The 23,124-nt window shown below is 37.9% G+C and overlaps 1 protein-coding gene across 1 annotated transcript in view; it reads right to left on the bottom strand.

Moving 5' to 3' along the window:
* Nucleotides 1-23,124, bottom strand: part of LOC104274995 (sodium/potassium-transporting ATPase subunit beta-1-interacting protein 2-like) — a gene marked incomplete at its 3' end in the record, with an annotated part of 152,832 nt that overhangs the window by 38,934 nt on the left and 90,774 nt on the right. The window contains exon 2 of the mRNA XM_009870814.1: nucleotides 5,935-6,072. Within this exon, the coding sequence (XP_009869116.1) occupies nucleotides 5,935-6,072 (138 nt within the window). The remainder of the gene's footprint in view (nucleotides 1-5,934; nucleotides 6,073-23,124) is intronic.

Raw genomic sequence — 23,124 nt, forward strand, 5'->3', positions numbered from 1 at the left:
GCAAATAAATTCTGGAAGTTTTACCTAGAGAACAATATGAGTAATGAAGATATATTTCCAAAAGTACCATTTCTAGTTTTAAGTGGATTTACTTCAGTCTCATTCAGCTTGCTTTCTGGTTCACTTTCATCAAAGATTTTAGTAAATATAGTGACAGAATATGCAAACAAAAAAAAAATCATTCTGCTGCTGTTATTAGTGATATTAGCAGAGAAGAAATTCTGTTTTTTCAAACACATTTGCCCTAGAAATACGAGTTTAAGAGGCTGGTCTTTTTTGAAAGATAAGTAAATATAGTACCTCTTTATTTATATAGCTAACTACTTTGTTGCTTAATTTACAGTTAAGATTACCAGAAATCTATATTGAATATTAGCAATATTGTATTCAGTAACTGAATACATTGAGAAAGCATAGATATAAACTACAGAATAAACATTCACATTCGTCAGTATCCATGGCAAACTACTGAATCAAGGAACAAACTGAGGAATATCATTATGTGTGCTTGAATGACATGTTAGCAAGCCAAACATTTTGCCAATTGTACATTTTGAAATAGAATCAGTATTCTGATTCACAGTCTCCTATGACAGCCAACAGACAAAGCTGCTACTAAAATGTTCAAGGTCTATATTTACTTAATTGTACTTGTAGTATTATTGGACTTTAACTCAAAATCATTATGCAGAAGATTATTACTATGTCTCCAAATTGCCACTTGCTCTCTAAAGTTGTGTAGAGCATAGAAGTAGCTTGTGTGCCTTTTTCTATACATAAAAGTCTACATTTTCATTGCAACACAGTAAATTATCACATAAGTAAAATTAAAGTGAAGCACTGGGTGATTTGTCTCAGTATGGAGACAGAAGAATTTCCTGAGAAATCCCTGGATAGAGAAAATTCTCAGGCAGGAGCCTGGCTTCGTAGACCTCAAGAACTTTGTGCCTTGCAGGCTGACCAGAATGTACAATGACCATTCTACTTCCTTCCATCGTCCTCTTTATTGCATGAGTTTATACACATTTATTTTTTCCCAACAGCTATAAAGAAAGCAGAAGTAAAATATATTTTTTTACTAATTCCTGCACTGAGCGTGAGTACATGCACTTTCTTATTTTAAATAAAATAAGTATCTGGAAAGTAAATTGGATTAGGTCAATAAGGTAAATTAATCTCAGAACAGTTATTAAAAAAAAAAATAATGTCCAGTTATTAAGAAGTGTTACGAAAACGAATCCCTTTATTTTACTACAAATAACTGTTTCATCATGAAAAAGAACTGAAAACTGGTTTTCTTGCAAGATCTAGGAAAACAGTCTCCTAAAGTGTTTCTCACCAAAAATTCTGGGCAAATCGTTAATCATATGGAGACTGCCTTTAAAATTAAAAAAAGTATCTCAGAGAGCAGGGCTCTAGAACTGCAGATTCCCTGCTCTTCTCGGCTTTACATTTTTCTATGGCATGGCTAGCGTTGCTTGATAGTATCCTGGTATGTAAATATGACAGATGAACTGCTGCAAACTTAGTGTAGTACTTTAAACAAGTAAAACCCACGGAAGATAAAAAATTGCAATGTACAGCTGAAATACTTCAATTTAGATCTGGTAGACTCAGGGCTACTTGTCACATAAGGCGTTACGCAGATCCCACTAGGGGTGTTGAAGCGATTGACAATGCCTAGTCTTTACAAAGATATAGATTAACTCAGTTATGCTCTCAAGGGCCTAATGGTTTGGCAGACTGATGATGCTGCAAGAAGCTCAGACATAAGGTAATTGCCTCTTTCTCTTTTTTAATATATATCAGCAATTACATGTTAAGTAATGTACCAGTAATAATCTATGCTTTTCTCCTAGGCTTAATGTGACCAGGTATTATCCTGGACAAGATTCTTTTTGCACTTAAAGGCTGCAAATTTGCATTGTGTCAGACTGGGATTCTTGTTCTCTTCTGCCAGTATAGTGTGGATTTTATGAGTCCCTATTATGTTCACTATTATTAGGGGGTGTTACTATCATGTTTAAGAGGAGGAAATACAAGAAAAGAATAAATTAATCCCTGGGGAGATCTTAGTAAAGTTGTTGCCCATTGCACAGTTTTGCTTCACACACAACCAAAGTCCATTTAAACTGTGAAATGAATAGGTCATTCTAAGAAAATTTGTACAATCTTCTACTATCATAGGTTTGAAACAAGGCAATTCCTTCTGGATTAAAATTTTTCTCTCCTATTGGTACCAGATTTCACTTTATGCTCAAGGCAGAAGAATTATTTCTGCACTGCAGACACTTCTTCAATTTTTTATCATTCTTGCTTTTTCTGTAAGGTTGCTTAATAAAACCTACAGAATTGTACAAAACCTCTCTCTTTGTTGGAACTAATTCCACAACAATTAAATATAATAGGTCTAAAAGACAGAAATAAGCAGTGGAAATTACAGTGGAATCTACCTCCCTGACATGATTGCCCTCAAATTCTTGTATTTTGTAATTCATTTCAAAGTTTATTTTCTGTTTATATCACTAACAAAGTCCACTAGACATTCCTTTATCTTCTTTGCATGGCAATGAAGAAATAATTATTTTTACAGTGCTACCTCTGTAGTGCTGGAGAACCATAAGGTGAGTTTCACCTGTTAGGTAGATTCCTCCATCTGGAGAAGAGAATGACATTCAGTACAAATGAGACTTTTTGACCAGTCTGACCTTGAATGTTTCCAAGGATTAGGCAGCCACAACTTCTCTGAGCAACCTGTCCCAGTGTCTTGCCATCCTCACTGTAAAAATTATTTTCGTTATATTCAATCTAATACTCACTTCTTTCAGTTTAAATCTACTGTCCTTTATCTTGCCACTATAGGTTCTAGTAAAGTCTTTCTCCATCTTCCTTATGAGTCCCCTTTATATATTAAAAGGCCACTATAAAGTGTCCCCAGAGCCTTCTCTTCACACTGAAGAGCCCAAACTCTCTCAGCCTGTCCTCGCATGGGAGATGCTCCAGCCTCCTGATCTTTGTGGTTTTTCTCTGCACCCCCGTGAGCAAGTCCGCCTTTCTTATGCTGGGGGCCCGAGAGCTGAACACAGCACTGCAGGTGGGGTCTCACAAGAGCAGAGTAGAGGAGCAGAATCATCTCCCCTGACCTGCTGGCCACGTTTCTTTTAATTCACTCCAGGATGCGAATTCTGAGTTACGAGCACACATTGGTGGATCATATTTAGTTTTTCATCCACCAACATCCCCAAGTCCTTCTCTGCAGGGCTGTTCTCAATCCACTTGTTGTCCAGCCTGTATTTGTGCTTGAGATTGCCCCAACCCATGTGCAGGACCTTGCACTTTTCCTTGTTGAACTTCATGAGGTTTGCATAAGCCCACTTGTCAAGCCTGTCAAGGTCCCTCTGGATGGCATCCCTTCCCTCCACAAGGGAGGGAAGTAACATGACTTCACTAGTCAGCTTGGTGTCATCAGCAAACTTGCTGACGGTGCACTCAATCCCACTGTCTATGTTGATGATGAAGATATTAAATGCTATTTGTTGTAAAGACCCGTGAGATACCACTCATTAATGGTTTCTACTTTGAAATTTGAGTATAACTCTTTGGATGTGGCCATCCAGCAACTTCCTTATCCATCTATCAGTCCTTCTGCCAGTCCCATATCTCTCCAATTCAGTGGGCAGAATGTTGTGAGGGACCATACTAAAAGCCTTGCAGAAGTCTAGACAGATTACATCCACAGCTCTTCCCTTGTCTACAAATGCAGTTACTCCATTAGAGTAGAAGATAGAAGATCATTGGATTACTCAGATAACTAAAAATCCATATTAGAGTAGAAGGACATGCATTGAACATATCAGCACAGCATTAACAGAAGGAATGGGGAGAAACTGAGCCTCCAGGTGGAAGATAAAGAGCATTGCTTCTTTTTAGAATCCTGAGTAATTTGCATTGGTATTACTCCTCAGGAATTTGCATTGATGGATCCTATGATAGTACTGCTAAAAAATGTATTTATATCTCAGCCATTACACTGGCTAACCTTTCTTCCTACTGTAATCCTTACTCTCTGTTTCAGCATAGTGCTATTAAGCAGTCCTTTTATCATTATTGTTTTCACAAAAAGGGGCTTAATTATCTTTTGAAAAGACATCTTTGAAAAGACACTCATTCCCACCCTCGGAACAGATGTTTCAACTCCTGCATCAATTGCTTGTCTATTGGCTAATGGTTTAGGTTTACAAGCAAAAATGTATGTGATTAGGCCAAGCCCGTATTAAGGTTAACCCCTCTGATTATATTAAACTTCGATTTCCTGTTCCCTTTGTCCACCACAACTCCTGCATTTTGAACTATTTTCTCAGGCCTGAAACCAGAGTCACCTTTTCCCCTCATCCACTTTTAAACTTCCCTGTGACTCTCGCAATTTCAAGGACACAATTTCCCTTGTGGTGTCCTATCTGTCTAAAACTTATTTCCTCTTCTCCCTAAGCCACTGAATCATTTCTTTAAATCTCACCTTAACACCTCCCTGCTCTCTTTAACCTATGATTCACAACCTCTGGAAAACACTTTTGTGATATCCTTTATGAAGCATGCACAGTAAAAAGGAAATTTACTGTCGTCTTGTTGAAGAAAGCTATACTTGAGGTACATGACTGTGGATTAAGGGTCCTATAGAGTCCACTCAAGACAGACAGAGCTTTGCAGAATCTATTGAAGTCTGAGTATTTACATCCACTCACCTGAAAACTTCATAGCTACACCCTTACAGGCTTATAGGCTGTCGTCTTTCTTCTTGCCTTTGAAGTCATAGCTTTACTCCTGCTGTCAGAGGACACTACTGAGTTTTGCCCAGCTTCAAAAAGGTGCCTATTCTGAAACCAGCAGAACTGAACAAAAGGATGCAGTTCCCTCATCTCTCCCTTCAGTAACCAGTACCATTTCCCTAATCTTGACTTTAGATACTCTCCAAAAAGAGCAGCAATAGAAACGAAAAAAATCACAGCACGTCCCTGTTGATCCAACTAAATGAAGGACGAAAGTTTTGTCATTGTTTCCTCAGCAGTCTGCGGTAGATGGCAGATTTGTGTGACTCTTATAAAATCTGAACAAGACAAACAATTTGATCTTAGACTGCTTCTACCCAATTCAGTGAAAGGATGCAGGGAAGCAAAGTCAGAAAACCAGATGGACTGCACAGTGAGGAGGAAGGGGAGCTCTAAGAAAAGATATGTGTGAAAATTAGTAGGATGGTGTGGCACAAACCACATCATACAAAAACGCATGTGAATGGTACCTATTTAGAAGGCCATTATTCTTCCCCATTCACAAAGTACTTCTCATCGTAGCAGGTAATTTTCTGTACTCCTATAGAAAACACCATTTAAATCTAGCTTTTTTGCTCAGCTGAGGTAAGCATTCTATGGTCATGCTCATTTTTATGCCTTGGGAATAGTCTTGGGATGGAACTTTGTAATCTTTCTATTCACCTGACACTTGCCTGAATTTTGTTTGTTTGGTTTTTTTAATTTTTTTTTTATTTTCAAGTCTTTTTTACTGGTCAAAGCAAAAGAAATGGAAGAAGAAAACTCCAGTTCACATTCACATGACTCCCCAAGTTGTGACTTGAAGGAAATACTCTAAATATTTAAGGTTTGCAACGTATTTTTCAATGTTGATAATATATGTTTTGGAGTATATTAAACTGCATACACACATAAAGACATTATACATGTGGACACACATATTCTGCACATAGGAAATCACAGAGAGAGAAATATGGGCAAAAATGTTAATGTACTACTTATGCTCTGGCAAGGGAGTATAAGAAGAAACAAATTTTGCAGCAATAGTTTGGAATGTGGGTTTGGTTTTTGTTGTGTTTCTTTTTTTTTAACATGCACATCAAATAAGTAACTAAAATTAAATACTCACTCCAGTTATGTAGCGAGGTCTATACTGGATGGTTCCAAATAAGCCAAGTATGACTATAATAATGTGTATAAAATTTGCCAGGATGGGTGCCCACTGATAACCAAGGAAGTCAAATATCTGCCTCTCGAGCACAGAAACCTGTGATAAAAAAAACAAGAGCACGAATAGGTTAGGACAGACAAGAAAACATCTATTAGGGTATTTCCCCTTCCCACACCCAAGATAATTGCCCTGAGGTAAAAAAAATACTTCAGCCCGCAGTAAAATGAAACAGGTTTGCAATTTTCACCTTCCTGTTTTAATGAAAGCTACATTTCTCACTGACAGTTTACTGGGTTGTATTCAGTCAGCTGAAATATTCATGTGGGCAATTGTACTGAAATACTAGACTGTCCACTAGGATGGTATGCTTGCAGGGGGAGAAACAAAAAGTAATCTTGTTATATATACTAGCAAATGCTATATTTTAGCGTACCAGTGCTGAAAACAAGAGGCAAGCTTATGACATCTCAGCTACTTTGTTTCCATTCACAAACACCATCCTTCAGGCTAGCCCTGTCTCTTTACTTACGTTATTTCCCTACCTGTTGATTTTTTTCTCTTCCCTTTATCCCAGCTACCGTTAGAGAGCTTTTATCCATAACCAAAAGTCCACAACTTTTTCACTTCGTTCTATTGATAATGACTCTAGTTTACCTCGTCCTCCTATCACAAGCATCAGCTGAACTGTAAGCTGTTACCCGAAACATGATTTTAAAAAGTGAATTAAGAGACAATCTTGGGCTGTTGATAATTGTTTTCAAGGAATACCATTCCAAGTAGATATTACAGGGAGGTTGGACTAAATGATCTCTAAGGTCCCTTCCAGCCTAGGTCATGCTATGATTCTATGATATCAGGAAGCAGAAAACCTGCATTTCTAACAGTATGAATAGAAACAATGTCAGAATACAAATAATACATGTCCCTTAAATGATGCTCAGATATAATGTCAAAAAACAGCACTGCACCCCAAACCATGTGCAGTGCGGTGTGTTTTGACAAAAGTAATATTGATGTGAAATATTAGAAGGCAATGCAATGGTGAAGTGAATTTTGACAAAAAGGATAAGGCATTACTTTGATATTCCTTCAAGTTCACTAACTGGAACAGTGAATGGATGAGTTTTATGAAAATGTGAAAAATAAAATAAAAATCATAAAAAATGCCATAATAATGACAAGAACAGCAACAATGCCAACACTACACACACAAAAGAAAGAAAGAAAGAAAAAGCAAGATGTTTCTTCATGAAGTTTCATTAAATGACAGGTGACTATTTACTTGATTGATATTATGTTGTGGATTAATTGAATTAAGTGTATCTGCCACTCCAGTAATTTAAAAATAACACCTTTTGAGATCAAGTACTAAATGAATAATTAACTACTGTTCACCACCGTTCTTGCATGATACAGCTATGGGAGAGTTTTTCAATTTCCGTGCCGTAGTCCACTGCCACACCAACATTTTCTTTTTGAAATTTAGAAAACTTGCCATTAGAAAGACAGCCTACACTTATATCAGCATTGCAAAAGAGTGTTAATTATATAGTACTTACTGGCATCGCTTGATCTTTAAGGGATTGTTGAACTAACTGTAGGAAAGTTTGTCAGCCATATCATTCTGAATTTGAAACTTCAGGGTTTCATATCAACCACTGCATTCCCCTCTACAACAAAGATTCCTTTCACACAACACATCCAGCTTATTGTCAGTCTTGGTATTTTGCCAGCCATTTTATTTTACAGATTTATTGGCAGAAAGAGATTCTGGTCCTACATCATCCAAGATCTTAATGAACTGATTTCTCTCCCTAGCAAAGTAACATCACAGAATTATTTCCTTGACTACTGACATAGTCATTTATATAAAAAAGACCATCATCTGGCATAAAACAGTGTTATGGAGGTCTGTGTGAATTCTATTAGGGGTATCAGCAAAAGACCTGCTACACCTTAAATGCTGTTAAACAAGCAGGGAAATAAACAGGGAAAATGCTCACTGAGCACAGAGCTCTAATTTTCATCAGCTCAAAGAAAAAGTAAATGAGAATAGCAAATAAGTAGCAAAAAGAGTCTAGACTGTACAAGCTTCTAGTATTGGAACAGTAGGGAATCAGTAAGCAAAAAAATACAAGGGATGACACAAATCATTCAACCAGTAGGAAGTCATATAATTAAGCATGTTAATTATAGAGGAAAATTGCAGCACGGTAGTTAATTATATAAAAAAGTAGAAAACCTAATAGTCTTGCTGCAAATTTAGGTTAAAAGAAAACTGCGCTATCATGCATCAAGCATGTTTCGTTTCATTTCATTTTTGTGGTGAAAGAAGCACCCGTTCCAACAAAACTTGTTGATGAGGCTGTGCTGGATAAATGGCTGCTCTGCGCAAATCTTCACTTCCCGCACGCCAATGTTCTTCTGTTTCTGTTAACGACCAGTAACTTCTTCAGTATCAAGCAACTTCAGTACCAACTACTCCCTCAGATTTTGCGGCCATGTTCAAGCTTTCTGAGGGGAGGAGCTACCAGAAAACTTGGCACGCAAGGCAATGGGTCCATACTGGCTGTGTAAAACAAGGAGACAAGTCTGCACAATCTCTGTCCTGGTGTATCTGCCCCACCTTTGCCATAGGTGGACTCACTACAAGACTTTCTCCTGTAACTCCAAGCAATCAGCTGGGTATGTGAAACGGCAGCATTCATGTAGGCTGTGTGGAGAGAACATGCTGCTGAAAATGCAGCTGTTGTTCCTTAGAAGATCAGACTACCACAAGCAAGGTGCATCACAGATGTACTATGGAAAATATAGGACAGAACTAGATCTTTATTCCCACTTCCTGAAGAGATGAAGGTGGAGACAAAATAAAAATGACCCAAAACCAAACTGGAAAACACTATAGACTTTCTACATGCAGTTACTTAAAAATAAATCTCATTTGGTCTGTGCGTCTAAAAGGGGAAAAGCGAAAAGTAGGACAAAGTACTGATAAAATCTATTAAAAACAGTATTATGTAGCTTCCTCCTCTTCCACAGATGCCAGAAAAATGAGGGATTTCCTTACACAGCAAGAGAAAATATAGGCCTGATGTTGAAAGTTGGTTTTTTTCCCATTACTTCAAAAACTTAAATTTTTCAATTAAACAACTGCACTTCTTTCTCAAAATCGTATCCACCAGCTTCAAAAGTTTAATGATGCTTCAAGAAAATTACAGAGATAAATGAAAGGACTGACAAAGAAATATTAATCTTTAAAGTCAAGGAACGGATAAAGAATTGTACTTTTTCTTTCTTCTTCTTCTGGAAACAAGAGTTTAAAATTAAAACAAGAAAGAAGAAAAATAGATGAAAATTATGCTATGGCAAGAAAAAATGTTTTAATTCAACTCCATTCGCAGGGAACGCAAAATGTAGGTTTATGGAGAGTCAGTTTCTAATGTTAGAAAATAAATATCCACCACACTGTCTTCTTAGGCTTCTAAACAAATAGACAGATTAACTTATGAAGTCAGGGATAAAATTACAGAAGAGTTAAGCGTAATTACAATGAACCATTTTTACTAATGCATCACTTTTTTTCCAGACTTCCATTTAAATACAAGATAAAACCAGCCTGTATACTGTCAAGTTGGAACAGCTCAAACCTTTCCCAGATTCATGACAGAAGCTGGTTGCTAATAGGTTAACAGTGTTACTGACCTTGAGGGATCTAAAAATTGAATTTCCAGAGGATAAAGAAAACCATTTTGAGATGATTCTTAAAGTATATGATTGGGCTAAACTTTCAGATAGGAACCACAAAGGAGAAACCAGTCAAAAGATGATTTATAACACAAACCCCCAAACGGAAAATGACAAAGTGCCTTTCCTCAGAAAGCTCCTTGAGAAGAAACTCAACCACGACTACTTCACATTGATACAGAATCAAAACTTTGCATTGACATAAATTAAAGTGCACACAGGTACAAGCGGATCCATTTGCCCCAACACCCGCCAGGGCCCTTGGGCAGCACACAGAGCCCAGAGGCGCCCGGTATGCTGGGACCTGGGGTGGGGTCACGCTCAGCTGATGGGACTCGCCAGCTGAATCACAGCATCAAGCTCTCACTTTGCTCCAAAGGAAGAAGAGATTAGCTCAAAGTGCAGCAAAGGAGAACTAAGCAACCGTGGTTTATATCAAGATGAGTGCGGGCTAAGGATGCGCTACAGGAATCAAGCTCTAATCAGCAGCTCATTAAGTACTCTAAGCTCAATTGCGTTGCATCAGATGCCCATAGCTTCTCATAATTTGCCTGTGTTTTTAAGACAGACATATAGTTTTTGAATGACTTTTGGTTCTTGGTGATATGGCAGAGAAAGTTATAGTTTGGGCCTGTGGTTTATGGAAGAATTCTAATGCTAAAGCCTATGGGTACAACATACAGCATCCCCAGCCAACCCTCCCCCAGTACTTCCATCATTTTGAGGAAGAATGCATAGATCTGTGCCATTCCTTAGAGAGGTTTATTTAATTTTTCATCAAAATTTCAGATAGTATCCTGAGATAGGGGGCCCAGCTACTCAACAAATTCTCCATAGTTACCTAGCACAAAAATGGAATATTTTCAAAGTCAAATCCATACAAAATACACCTACACATCTGCAAGTGTGCATGTGCATGTGAGTCAAGTCCTTTACTGCAAGACAGCAGGGAAAGAAAAAATATTTTAATTATTTTTGTAAGAATAAAGGCAAAACTAAAATGAAATTCTGTGAGGAGCTGTAGACACAATGGTGTTCATCTAATAAAGACCATCATAAGCACAAGTAATTCAAGTTAAAATCAAGACGGAATTAGTTTCCACTTGTCCCTTGCCTCCTTAAAGTAATCACATATATAATACTAAGCCCCTGTCCTTAATCCATTTGATGCTGCTGAGAGAAGGAATAGGCCTTCACCGCACTTGATAAGAAGGTAATCACAGTTTATAAAAATTCTGTGTAGGACCACATCCCTGCATCGTATTGTGTACAAGTGGATTTCTGCTGTGACCTACTGAGGACAACAGGGCTCTCCACAGGTACAGAGTATATTCTAAGTCTCAGCTGCTGCCTTCTTTAGCTGAACACAGTAATAATAACAAAACCTGGTAAATACAAGCTTTCTACAGAAGGCTTTCTGTTATGTAGTAATGAGAAGCAGAACTGTTATCCAAACTCTTTAGTTATTATTACCTGTGACACGAAAATAAGAAAGATTCTAGCCAAAGCTGAGCTGGTGAAGCTGACAGCTGGTTTAAATAAAAATTATTTACTGTGCACTGAACATATCTTCAGGGTGTTATACTCATGATTTATAAGTGTTTAGACTCCATCAAACATACATAGAGACCCAGTGACTCAAACAATAAAAAAATCAAAACCCTGTCTCCCCAGCACTTCCCTGAAAGAATCACCTTCTGTGTGAGCAGGCAGAAAAAAAATAAGAAAACTGCTGGCAAAATGCTTGCTCAACAAGTTCAATTCTTGCAAAACACTTTATCCACACAAGTCATGAAATTCCATGACAGAGATATGATGGAAAAAAATCGGATAAGTCCCTAATTTTACACTGAATTATTCAGTATTTTTAATACTGATTCCTAAAACAATTTTTAGAATAACTTTATAGGACCTATATTGGTAGAATTATGACAAAAAACTAATTAAATATTTAAGTTTTACACTTAAAACATGTAAAATTTTGAAACCTGAAGCAAATACTTGAATTCATGGCAACATTTTATATAGATACACAGAGCTATAAAGATAATTGTGTCTCCTATGCCTCATACGTAATTTTTATACTGTACAAGAGAAAATTCACCTTTGCTAATAACTTAACAACAAAACCTCGGAATTTGTGAGATATAGTAGGTTTAAATTCTCTTGAAATCAGAAGAGTATTTCAGTTCATTCATTTGTCTTTAGAGCAAAGTTTTGTACACATCTACACACTTGATACCAATGACTAGCTTAAGTGGGCTGGGGGTCTTCAGTTCAAGCTACAATTTAGATCACAAATCTTAAGATTATGTTACAGTGCATTTTGTGTGTGTGTGTGTGTGTGTGTGTGTATGTCTGTATGTTTTAAGACGTGTCATGCTTCTGGCTGTCCAGAACCAAAAGGGCTTATACAGGTATCAGAACCACACACTTTTGCATGCCTGAAAGATTTGAAAAAAACAATCACATGCAAAATGTTCTACCCGTGAGGCTAAATATCATGAAGTTAATATTTCAGCTACAGGATTAACTTAAGTAATACTGACTTAGAGGTGCTAAGAGTTTTAGCCCCTGTGAGGTATTCTGTTTCCTGTTCATGAACTTGCAATAACAATTTGTACTTTATTTTAATAACACATATTTGCAGTCTACTAAAACCAAAAAGATAAGGACTGAATGTAGACAGAAGTGGTTCAGATTCAAACTGATAAATTTGGTCAAGTTATGAGGTTCATTTTGACTTTAAAACCGAGATATTGTTACAACATAAAACACTCAGCTGTCGCGTCCCAGACAGGAGTGTAATAATCATCTAGTAAAGCTGCCTCTGTGTTTTTTAGGAATATTAAAAATCAGATGGGCTGCTCACAAAAAAATAAATCTTTCTTAACAAAGCTTTAGCCACAGATGATAGAGTATATAAGAACAGTTTAATATACTTGCTTAGCTGTGGTGTTTACTTTTAGAAGGCCAGATTTACACAGTGCAGGCCTACATCATAGAGGCAGAGATGTAAGAGCTGCTTCTTCCCACAGTGCTTCTGAAACCAGAGAGTGCAGGGCAGATGCAGCTGACATCTCTTTGTGTGCCAGCTCAGGCCTGGAAGCAGCAGGGCAACACAGTGCCTCCCCCAGCTGCAGGACCCTGGCACAAAAGATGTGCCAGTCGACTGGTGGAAGCTCAAGACAGGAACGAGGATTAACAAAACCAGTTAGACATACTGAGAACCCAACGTTGACTGGAGGCAGTGCTCTGCATTGTTAGCTTCATATGGCAACTTGGTACAAAGCCAGGTAGGTCATGAGCACGGTCTTGGGCTTGATGATTATTTTGTTTATGTCAAAGGTCTGCAGAGACAGGCTAGCCGTGGCTGTGGCCAAAGGAGGGATCATGACACACTGGTGGCAATAAGCTGAAATATTGCCAATGTGCTCAAACCAACTTTCTCCAATTCTTCCACTGACAACGGGAAGATCAAGACCAATCTCTCAGTGGTTCCCTTCCACCTCTCTGCCCTACCCCTACTTCTCTATCTCTCCATCACATTCTGCTTCTAGCAAGAGCATTGAAACCCTAGCTCTCACACCTCATCTTTAAGGTGACAAAATTCAATTTTACTGACACTACTGAGAAATCCTGACACAGTTCTAAATATGACTGGATGATCGCACTCAAAGAGTTGTGATCAATGGCTTAGTGTGCAAGTGGAGATGAGTGGTGTACCTCAGGGGTCAGTACTGGGACCAATGACGTTTAACATCTTAGTGACATGGACAGTGGGATCAAGTGCATCCTCAGCAAGTTTGCAGATGACACCAAGCTGAGCAGTGCAGCCCATATGCCAGAGGGACAGGATGTCATTCAGGAGAAGGGAAGGAAACGCCACCGAGAGGAAAAAAAAAAAGCCACAGAAGTGGGCCCATGTGAATCTCATGAGGTTCAACAAGGCCAAGGTCCTGTGCATGGGTGGGGGCAATCCCAAGCACAAATACAGGCTGGGCACTGAGTGGACTGAGAGTGGCCCTTCAGAGAAGGACATGGGGGTGTTGAAGAAAAACTGAATATGAACTAGCAGTGTGCATTCACAGACCAGAAAGCCAATAACATCCTGGGAAGCATCAAAAGAAGCGTGGCCAGAATGTCAAGGGAGGTGATTCTGCCCCTCCCATCACACCTCACCTGCAGTGCTATGTTCAGCTCTCTAGCCCGCAGCATAAGACAGACATGGGCCTGCTCAAGTGGGCAAAGAGGAGGCCCATGAAGCTGATCAGGGGGCTGTAACACTTCCCCTATGAAGACAGGCTGAGAGAGATGAGACTGTTCAGCCTGCAGAAGATAAGGCTCCAAGAAGACCTTATAGCGGCCTTCCAGTACTTAAAAGGAAAGAAGAGGAGGGATTCTATATCAGAAGGTAATGGTTTCAAACTGAAAGGGGGTAGATTTAGATTAGATACTAGGAAGAAACTTTTTTCTATGAGGGTGGTGAGACACTGGAACAGGCTGCCCAGAGAAGCTGTGGCTGTCCCCTCCCTGGAAGTGTTCAAGGCCAGGCTGGATGAGGTTTTCAACAATCTAACCTAGTGGCAGATGTCTCTGCCCATGTCAGGAGGGCGAGAACCTGATAATATTTAAGGTCCCTTCCAACCCAAACCATTCTTTGATACTATGATAAAAATAGCACTGAACTAAGCTTTAATAATATTTTATAATTGCATAATCTGAATTTGCCTGCAGTAAAGCCTGAAGGCAAAATGAATCATTCAGAATGCATTCAGAAAGATTAGTCTTATCTAGCACTTCCGAATTGTTTCTGTCTTTATGGAAATATTTGACAATAAAACAGGTCTTGCTTTCATTCACAGAGATACAACTAGTGATTCAAATTACAGTATATTATATTTGTAATCTCAACAAAGATGTGATAATGCTGTTGTGGAATTGACAAGAGGATGTATCCAGGGTATCTTAACTTGAGATAGTGAAACTATATTCTGTGTTATTTCTTCAGCCAAAAAATGGCCTAATACCTGAAAAAAACCCACCCTTCTAACAGCAATAAAAAATTAGTCTCTACTCCTCAGCAAGAAAGGCACACCTGTAAGAACCCTCATTATCCAAATAATTTTGACTGGTATTGACAAGGATCACACACTCTCTCATCAGGAGTGAGACTTGTGACAATAAGAACTGGGCATTTATTATTAGAGGAGTATATCAAGTAAAAAAAAGCCAATGTAGAGTTTTACTTGTATTCAGACACACGATTTTCCACAAAGCTAGAGGGAGAACGACAACTAGTACATGTTAGAACATGTAACACACAGAGAGGTCTTTGCTTTATAGTCACTCGTTTCACTTTATGGAAGAGAGTTAACTCACATCAGTTATAGTCAGGAAAATTTCTAGCTGCTAAATTTGTCTGTAACCTGTGTATAAAGCCATTATTCCTTAGGAAACTCCAGGTAGTGCTGAAGCAGCAATGCATCTTCTCTGCAACACGGTTACCTTAAGAGTCATCTGCTCCCTACATCAGAGTCACAGGCACAAGCACAGTCTCAGATCTAATCTTCCAAATGCTTAGTGACCTAGGTCTAGAACCTTTAAATTCAGCCACAGCTAGGGAACACTTATTGTTGTCTACAACCCAGTTCCACAAACAGAAATTTCTATCCTAAGGGTGAAGCTTTTTTTTTTTTTATTTAAGAAAATGGAGTATATTCATAGGCTAGTTCAAGATTGTTGATTCAACTCAAGAATCGCTGACTAGAGCCAGCCAATTTGCAGCAATTAGCAATATTTCATCATTTGTATTCAGTCTGCTTGAGAACATGATTATAAGAAAAAAAAGCAGCATGTGAAACATTCTAGGCTGTCATAGTCATTACAGGAAAACCCTAGGTCATCGGACAATTGGGGTAAAGGTCCCCATTCCAAACCCTGTGGACGGCTAGCGTGGTGCCCTCAAAAAGATCCCATTAAACATTCCAAGGAAAAGAACAAGTTTTGTGGGTTTTTTTTAATCCGTTTTTATGAAACAATATTTTTAAATGAGCACGACCCTAAGCTTTCTGTTTTAAAGAAATATAAAACCTGTCACCTGACCCCAGAAAGCATAGGCTCTGTAATGTAAGTCAGCAGTACAGACCACAGTCTCATTCTCTTGTCTCTTTCAGGATTAAAGCTATAAAAAAGCTATAATAAAATTAAAAGGCAGACCTGCCATTCCTTTACCCTAGCCTCAGTGACAAATGAATAAAAAGCTACTCTGCATTGACTAACGTATTAATACTGTGCATTGACCTTTTTTAGTATACAATTATTATATGCATACATATACCTCCTTCTCTTAAGTACCTTGTTTCTTGCAGTCAAGCATTATCAGCCTACAAGATAACAAATAGTGAAAAATTGAGTGTTGTAATAAAGTAAGTGCCAGCTAAAGAGATAGATAGTGAATCACAAAGCTCTACTCCAAGTCTGTTAAGATTGAAAAGTTAAAAATGTAAGGGACAAGGAAAAGGGTGGATGCGAATCTCTGACAAAAGACTAAACACACATGATGAGTGCTTGCTGTCTTCCACAGTGCTAACAGGTGTCACTGTATCCCAGCGATGAGAACGAATGGTGTCAAAATATTCCACTTCCATGTGAGCAGATTGTCCAGAAAAAAAATAAGTTGTAGCTGGATCAAAATTAAAATATTCAAACAAAAGGGGTAAACAGGAAAGGAAGCACATATACTAAAGAGGAATGTAATGGTTCTTCTTGCATAAATGTTAACTGCAGTCAGCCATGGTTCTCTAGTTTATGCAAAGATAATTTATATCAACTAATTTGAGGCTAAATTGATTTTTATTTGATATTTATTTTGTGTAAAGGTTAGAACTGAGCGTCCTGGATTAAACCCATTTGTTTATCCAAAATAAGCACTCAAGCACAGTAGCAGTCTCTCAGCAGGTATTTTGATAGTGACAATCTTGTTAAATATCTAAAATAAGATTTTTACTTTTTTTTTTACTTTCCTTCTGTACTTCATATGGTAAAATAGTAGTATACTTCTCTTATTGGAAGTTTGTTAACACCAGTTGGTACCTTACTTATGTGATAAAGGCTGGAGAGGGCTGCCTGACAAACCTGCGTCTCTGCCACTGTGGTGTTTGTGGAAATTTTTTGCTTCATAAGAGAGCCAATCAGGTATAGTAAAACAAAAATTGCTTCACTGTAACAAATCACCACCTCTCCTTCTACATTTGCCTTCAAATCTTCATTTTCTCCAGTTTCCAATTTGTTCTCTTTAATTCAGTGCCCACAGCAATTCTGCCTGGAAGCAGCGACAGCTATAATCTAGAACTGCTGTGAGCTTTCCTCCAGCAGAGCCCTACCCCTGCCAAGAGCCGCCATCATTCAAGTGGCACTTGCTGGCACGATAGCACAGAGTTGCAGCAATTTCTTTCCACTTTTCCATAGCTCACAACCCCAGCTGTTCCAAGGGGGTGATCACCTTGCTGGTTTGATGAGGTCTAGAAAACTCAGCAATAATTATTGTGCTGGCAGTACTGAAGGCAGCCAGCATCACTAAGGCAGGAATTGGAATGCAGTCCAACCAACATAGCAGAATCTACTAATTTGTTGCACTGAATATTTTCTTGTAAGAAATAATCATGAGCCTTGTGATAGACTATGAAAGGCAAATTAAATTGCCTGAGCCAGATTCTTCTACAGTGCCTAGCAAAAATAATAATAATAATAAAAAGCTAACAATTCCAGGTTAGCTGCTTAAATCTAGCATTTTAAATTCTCTGGATTGTTAGTAAATGACCTCCTCAAATTTTACAAAAAACAATCATCCATCCAATCATGACCTGTCAAAAAGAGATGTTTAGAATTATTTGTGATCGATTTAATGTGGACTACGACAGGAGGCTAACAATGGTAAGTTCCATTTCATAACATATGCTATCTTACACAGGATTGTTAAAAATCAAATAGTGGAGTTTTATCCTAAAATGATATTAGCCAGTGTTTTAAAGATGCATTTCTAATGATTTGCTAATCCTTGCTAGACAGGAGCTTTTAATACAATGATTTGAGAATAACTACAATGTCTTTTTCAAAACGGACTCCTATTATTAATGAAACAATAGGATAAAAATAAAATTTATGTGACACCAAATGCCTGTATGTTTCTTAGTGCTATAGGTGACCTCTCTAGTGAAAGTATTTTTAACTCAAGAAAAGGTAACCTGATAATTTCGTGTGTACTGCTTCTCTGTTAGGAGCATACCTCTATGCACCGAATGCTGCACCTGCTGGTTCCTGCTTTGTGCTGCAGGTTGTGTTTTGACTGAGGTAATGGTTTACCTTGTGGTTTATGTCTAGACCTGTGACTTACTGATTAGAACTCAATTTATATTGAAGATGCAGGCAACTGACCTCCCTGGCAAATATCAGAGTTACGTGGAAAAGAAACCTACGTTAATGAGAACTGCCTTCTTTCCGAGTGGTGAAAAATAACTAAAGCAGAATCAACCTCCTTCACCTCTGCTGCTCTGTTACTGCAGCCCACGAAAGAAAGGATCAATGTCCATTCAAAATGCCCTGCTATTGACAGATAGTTCTATACTGGTAAGAAGGAGTAGATAAACTTGTGCACATCTGGAAAAATATAAAGAAAAAAAAAGTCATCAAATTTTCCCTTAATTTATTTCACTATACAAAGAAAATCATGCCAAAAAAAAGTAAAACTCCAGAGTGAAAACAGCGCTGTATTGTGGGCAACTAACCAAAGCACCAGCAGATTCCTTCTGAGAGCTGCCAATGGTTATCAGTGTGTTTAAATCCCAATTTCAAGACAAAGTCACTTGGAACTGCAGATTTCATTAGCTTTCTCTAATTATTAAGTGCCTATCTTACTTAAATGTTTCTGAATACTTTATTTTGTATATCAGTCTAATCTGTAAGGTGAAAAGTCTTTAAAGGTTAATATTAGTTTTCAACGTTATTAGACACTGGACCTTCTCTTCCACCTTTGTAAAAGAAGATCAGGAACCAGAGGTGACACCAGCTAAAGTCCTATCAATGGTCAGTGTGATGGAGTATAAATGTGGTCAAGTGCTATTCAACTAGTTTCTTCTCTTCCTGTACTGCGGACTACAGTTAGGTTAGATCGGGAAAACATTTTGATGAATATAATTTGTTGTGGGAGATTCAACACTACTTTTGCCGAAGGATGTTAAGAATCAGTAACCAAACCTTCCTGGCATACGCATTCTTTCATAAAGTCTTGGCAACACTGCATACTTGAAAGCACGCTGTAAGAAGAGGTTATGTGTGGAAGCGCTGCAGTTTTCTAACTATCCAAATTTGCAAGGTAGACAAAATTGATAGAGTTGCAAAGTGTATCACAACACTCAATGACTAGGCATCAAAGTGACAGATGAAATAATTTCCTGATATGTGCAAAATGATGTACCTTCCTGGGAAAGAATATTTAACATACACAGTGAAAGGTTCCGAAGTAACTATTATTACTCAGGAAATTTTATGAGAGTATTCCAGATAGTTAGCGTAACATGTCAGCTTGATAATTAACAAACTCCAAATGCTAGAAATCATTAGGGAAGAGTGGGCAATTAAATAAAGAACCGCACTGTTGAGAGAGAACAATACACTTGCAGTAGTAGACACAATAAAACTGCAAAAGTACAAAAAATATACAGGGATGATCAGAACGGTGGATGATTTCTACTCAGGCCAGACTAAACCAGTTAGGAGTCTTGAAGTCAGTAAAGAGAGAGTTGTAGGGTGCTACGAAAAAGTCTTAAAAATCAAAGATCATTTAAAGTAAGGAAGTTGGGAACAAGTTTTATTATTTCTCCTAGTACTAGCAACAAAGATAGCTGCAATGATGTGAGAAAAACTGGAAACAAAAAAAAAAAAAAGGGAAATATTATTTCACAGGATGAATGATGAAACTGGGAAAAATATTGCCACAGGCTTTTGTGTTTTAGACAGAAAAAACATTGAGAATTTTATGGAAAATTAATCCATTGACAGCAGTTAAAAACAATGCTCTGGCCACAGCATTTGGTTTAAGAAGTCTCATAATTACCAATTGCTGAAACCTGAGAGAGTAAATTGGAAGAATGGCCATGCTGTACAGGGTCCTGCACTGTTCACTAGGCAACTCCTACTGGCTGCTGCTTGAGGCAAGTTTCTTTGCTTAGGTGATCTTTTGTTCTCATCAAATAAGGCTTTTTTTACCTTCCATTTGAAGTAACTTATAGGTTTGGGGTTTTTTTAATTTAAATTGCAATGAAATTACTGCAAAATTTCAAGTCACATCGAGATTATGCCCACTGACAGCATACAAGAATATGTATACTTATGCTTAAAACACAGAGAATTATACATTCACACTTTCAAAAATGTTAAGATTTAAATTGACTTGGGAACAAAAACAATATGATCTTAATGACTAAAGTTATTTATAAAATGAAGTTTAAACATGATCACTTTAGAGATATCACCCCTTTAAATTTCAGTAACACTGCAGGAGAGTAACCTATTGTCAGGTCCTGTAAAAAGCTGCTCTCTAGTGGCTACTGACAAGGACCAAGAATCAAGAGTATAAAATGAAATCATTTCCTTTATTCACCACTCTATCCATTTGTCTCCTTTTTAGTCTCTTTGCATATGTTATATAACCTTGTTGTTGAATAACACTAGATCAAAACTTTTGAAAACCACTGTCAAAGGCTCCACTTACATGTCAAGATACAGTGGGACGAAGGAAGTCAGCAAAACTGAGGCACTAGTCAAGTATTTGTGGATAAAATAAGACTACAAGAAACTCTGGGCCCAGTTTGGATCTATCCATCCTTTGGGAGGGGTAACTTTTGTCTCTCCTGGGATAGGTATTGATGTGCCAATCCTACTCAGCTATTCCTCTTCAACTGTTCTGCTCCTCTGGGGTCATTAGCAAGCCTAAATAAATAAATACATTTGAGTCGGTTACTGTGCCTTTTATCCAAAGATTCTTGTGAAAGGACACGTAACAGCACTATCTTAACTTTAGAATAAGGACCAAAAGAATGAGATGGATAGAAACCTAGCAAATTCACCTAAATAATGACTGAATAATTCTGCATGAAGAATAGTTGACATGTCTAACGTCAGGTATAAGGCTTTTGCTTGCACTGAAGACAACAGGTGGGACTTCCATTATCAGGAACCAGAAGAAAGTAATCTCTCTCTTTCAAATAACATCTATTACCTGTGTTATTACCTGTCTCCAATAATATATGTCATGAAAAAATGTGAGATTGTGAGGTATATTAATAACAATGATGTAAATAACGTTCATGTTCCCGATGCCTTAAAGGCAGCCAAAATATGAGCATTTTCTTATTTTAATTAGCCCTTTAATAGGAAGAATATTAGGTGACAAAGCACCAGGATGTGGCACATCTGGTAACTGCTACAGAATACACCCCCGCTCAAAACTGTCACTGCAATAAAAACAAATCACTAAATGTATTTCCAAATGAAAAAAATACTGCTCAGATATGTCAGATTAGTGCAACATCACGCAATCTGGAGCACAAAATGTAAAAAGTCTTTTGCAAGCTTAAAGTGTAATATTAGAGGAGAAAATACATGCCCTATGAAGCCTGGATAGGAAGAATGGAACAACATATGGAAAACTCCAGTCAGTTCTTCATCAGCAACCTGCCAACCATTCACTGATGGACAGTAAAAAAGCTACCTCTTATTAAGTTATAAAATGGAAAGTGAAGTTGGCACTAGTGGAAAAGTGTAGCAGATTTGGGTAATGACATATAGCTTACGCTAAGCATAAGAAATTCAAGTTCTGCTTTGCAAATAGCGGAGGTAACTGAAATAAGTGGTGGGCAAGGCATGCAAGATTTTTTTGCTAACTGGGCTTGTAAGTCTTCTACATACTAATCTCCACCTTGAAGCTTTCAATACCTAAACAACTACAGCAATCTACCTGCTGTGGGCCACAGAACATAAACGAATCATTTATTTTTATGCCAGTGGTGGTGGCAAATAGGCTGGATAAGGGAGGTTCCTCCCTGTGAATCCACAAAGGGAAATGACTAGAGATAACAGAAAATGGAAGCAGCACGCTGCCAGTAGGTTTCAAAAGTCTATAGAAGAACTGCATTATTGTAGCTAGGATACGACATTTTCAATCTTGGAAAACAAAAGTGATATCAATGGCAAAGACGTAATGATTAAAAAAGAGGTCTGGACACAGAAAGTAATAAGGTAGTGAATCAACCTTCTTTTTCCTGCTATTTAAAGCCAGCAAAGGTGGATGTAAGCTGAACTAGGCTGACAGTAGTTGCAAAAAAGGTTACTGAAGTAATTGTCTAATATGAACTTACAAATTTGAGCTTATGTCTGTGTTTTTAACCATTAGGGTCATTAATGTAGGCAACACGAAGAATAATTCTACTTGTACTTAGATATTATGAGTACCATAGCAGACAACCTAGTATTATTGTCTGAGGGCCAACATCACCATATATCTCAACATAGTCATAATAACAGAAAGCAATATGCACACACTGTAGAAAGACTTCAACTTTTTTGCATAAATATTTGAGACAGCATTAAGAAATTGTTAAGGACTTAAGGAGTTGTCATGTATGTTGATGTGATACTGTGCACTCTCAGTTTTTCTTACTTTGTGCCATTTCTCCAAGTCACTGTGCTCCTTGCACCGTCCTGCACTGGTGGCTGGCATGAACAAGCTGAAGAATCCTGTGTTGTCCTCCCAGAGCCTGTTTTATCAACTGCTGCCTAACAAGTTACTGTGGTTGTGTAATACCTGCTAGGGCAGTACTTGATTACTAAATCTAACAAAACTACTGTAATTCCATGCACGTATGTAGCAAAGAGTTCCTCAAAAAAACAGAGAGAAGCCATATTAACCTGTACCATTCACTTTCCTTGATGTTGTTCTCAGGAGGATGTTTATGAGAGATCACCTCAGATTCTGGTGATTATCTTTTTACATATTTAATTCAGCTCTGTAAATTAGGCAATTTATCATTAGTGAACGAAAGCATAAACCTCACAATTACTGGAAATATGAAGTCCAGTCAGGAACAAAACTTGGATGAAAGAAATCACTGCTAAGTCACATCATTTCCATTCCAGTAAAGCTGTGGTTTTAGCTGGATCCATAGTTATAGCCAGAACTGTAGTTTTAGCTGTTATGTAGGAGACCTAATATGCTTGGGCAAACAGAATCAGTGGGAGAATGGAGGTGGGAGACACAGGTATTCCACAAGCAGAGATTATGCCCAAGGACAGGATGTTCTTATCTCCAAAGACAGAATGCCCTAGGACTCCCAAAAGCCATTAAGC

The sequence above is a fragment of the Apaloderma vittatum genome, unplaced genomic scaffold (assembly GCF_000703405.1).
Source record: "Apaloderma vittatum isolate BGI_N311 unplaced genomic scaffold, ASM70340v1 scaffold1976, whole genome shotgun sequence".
Taxonomy (NCBI): domain Eukaryota; kingdom Metazoa; phylum Chordata; class Aves; order Trogoniformes; family Trogonidae; genus Apaloderma; species Apaloderma vittatum.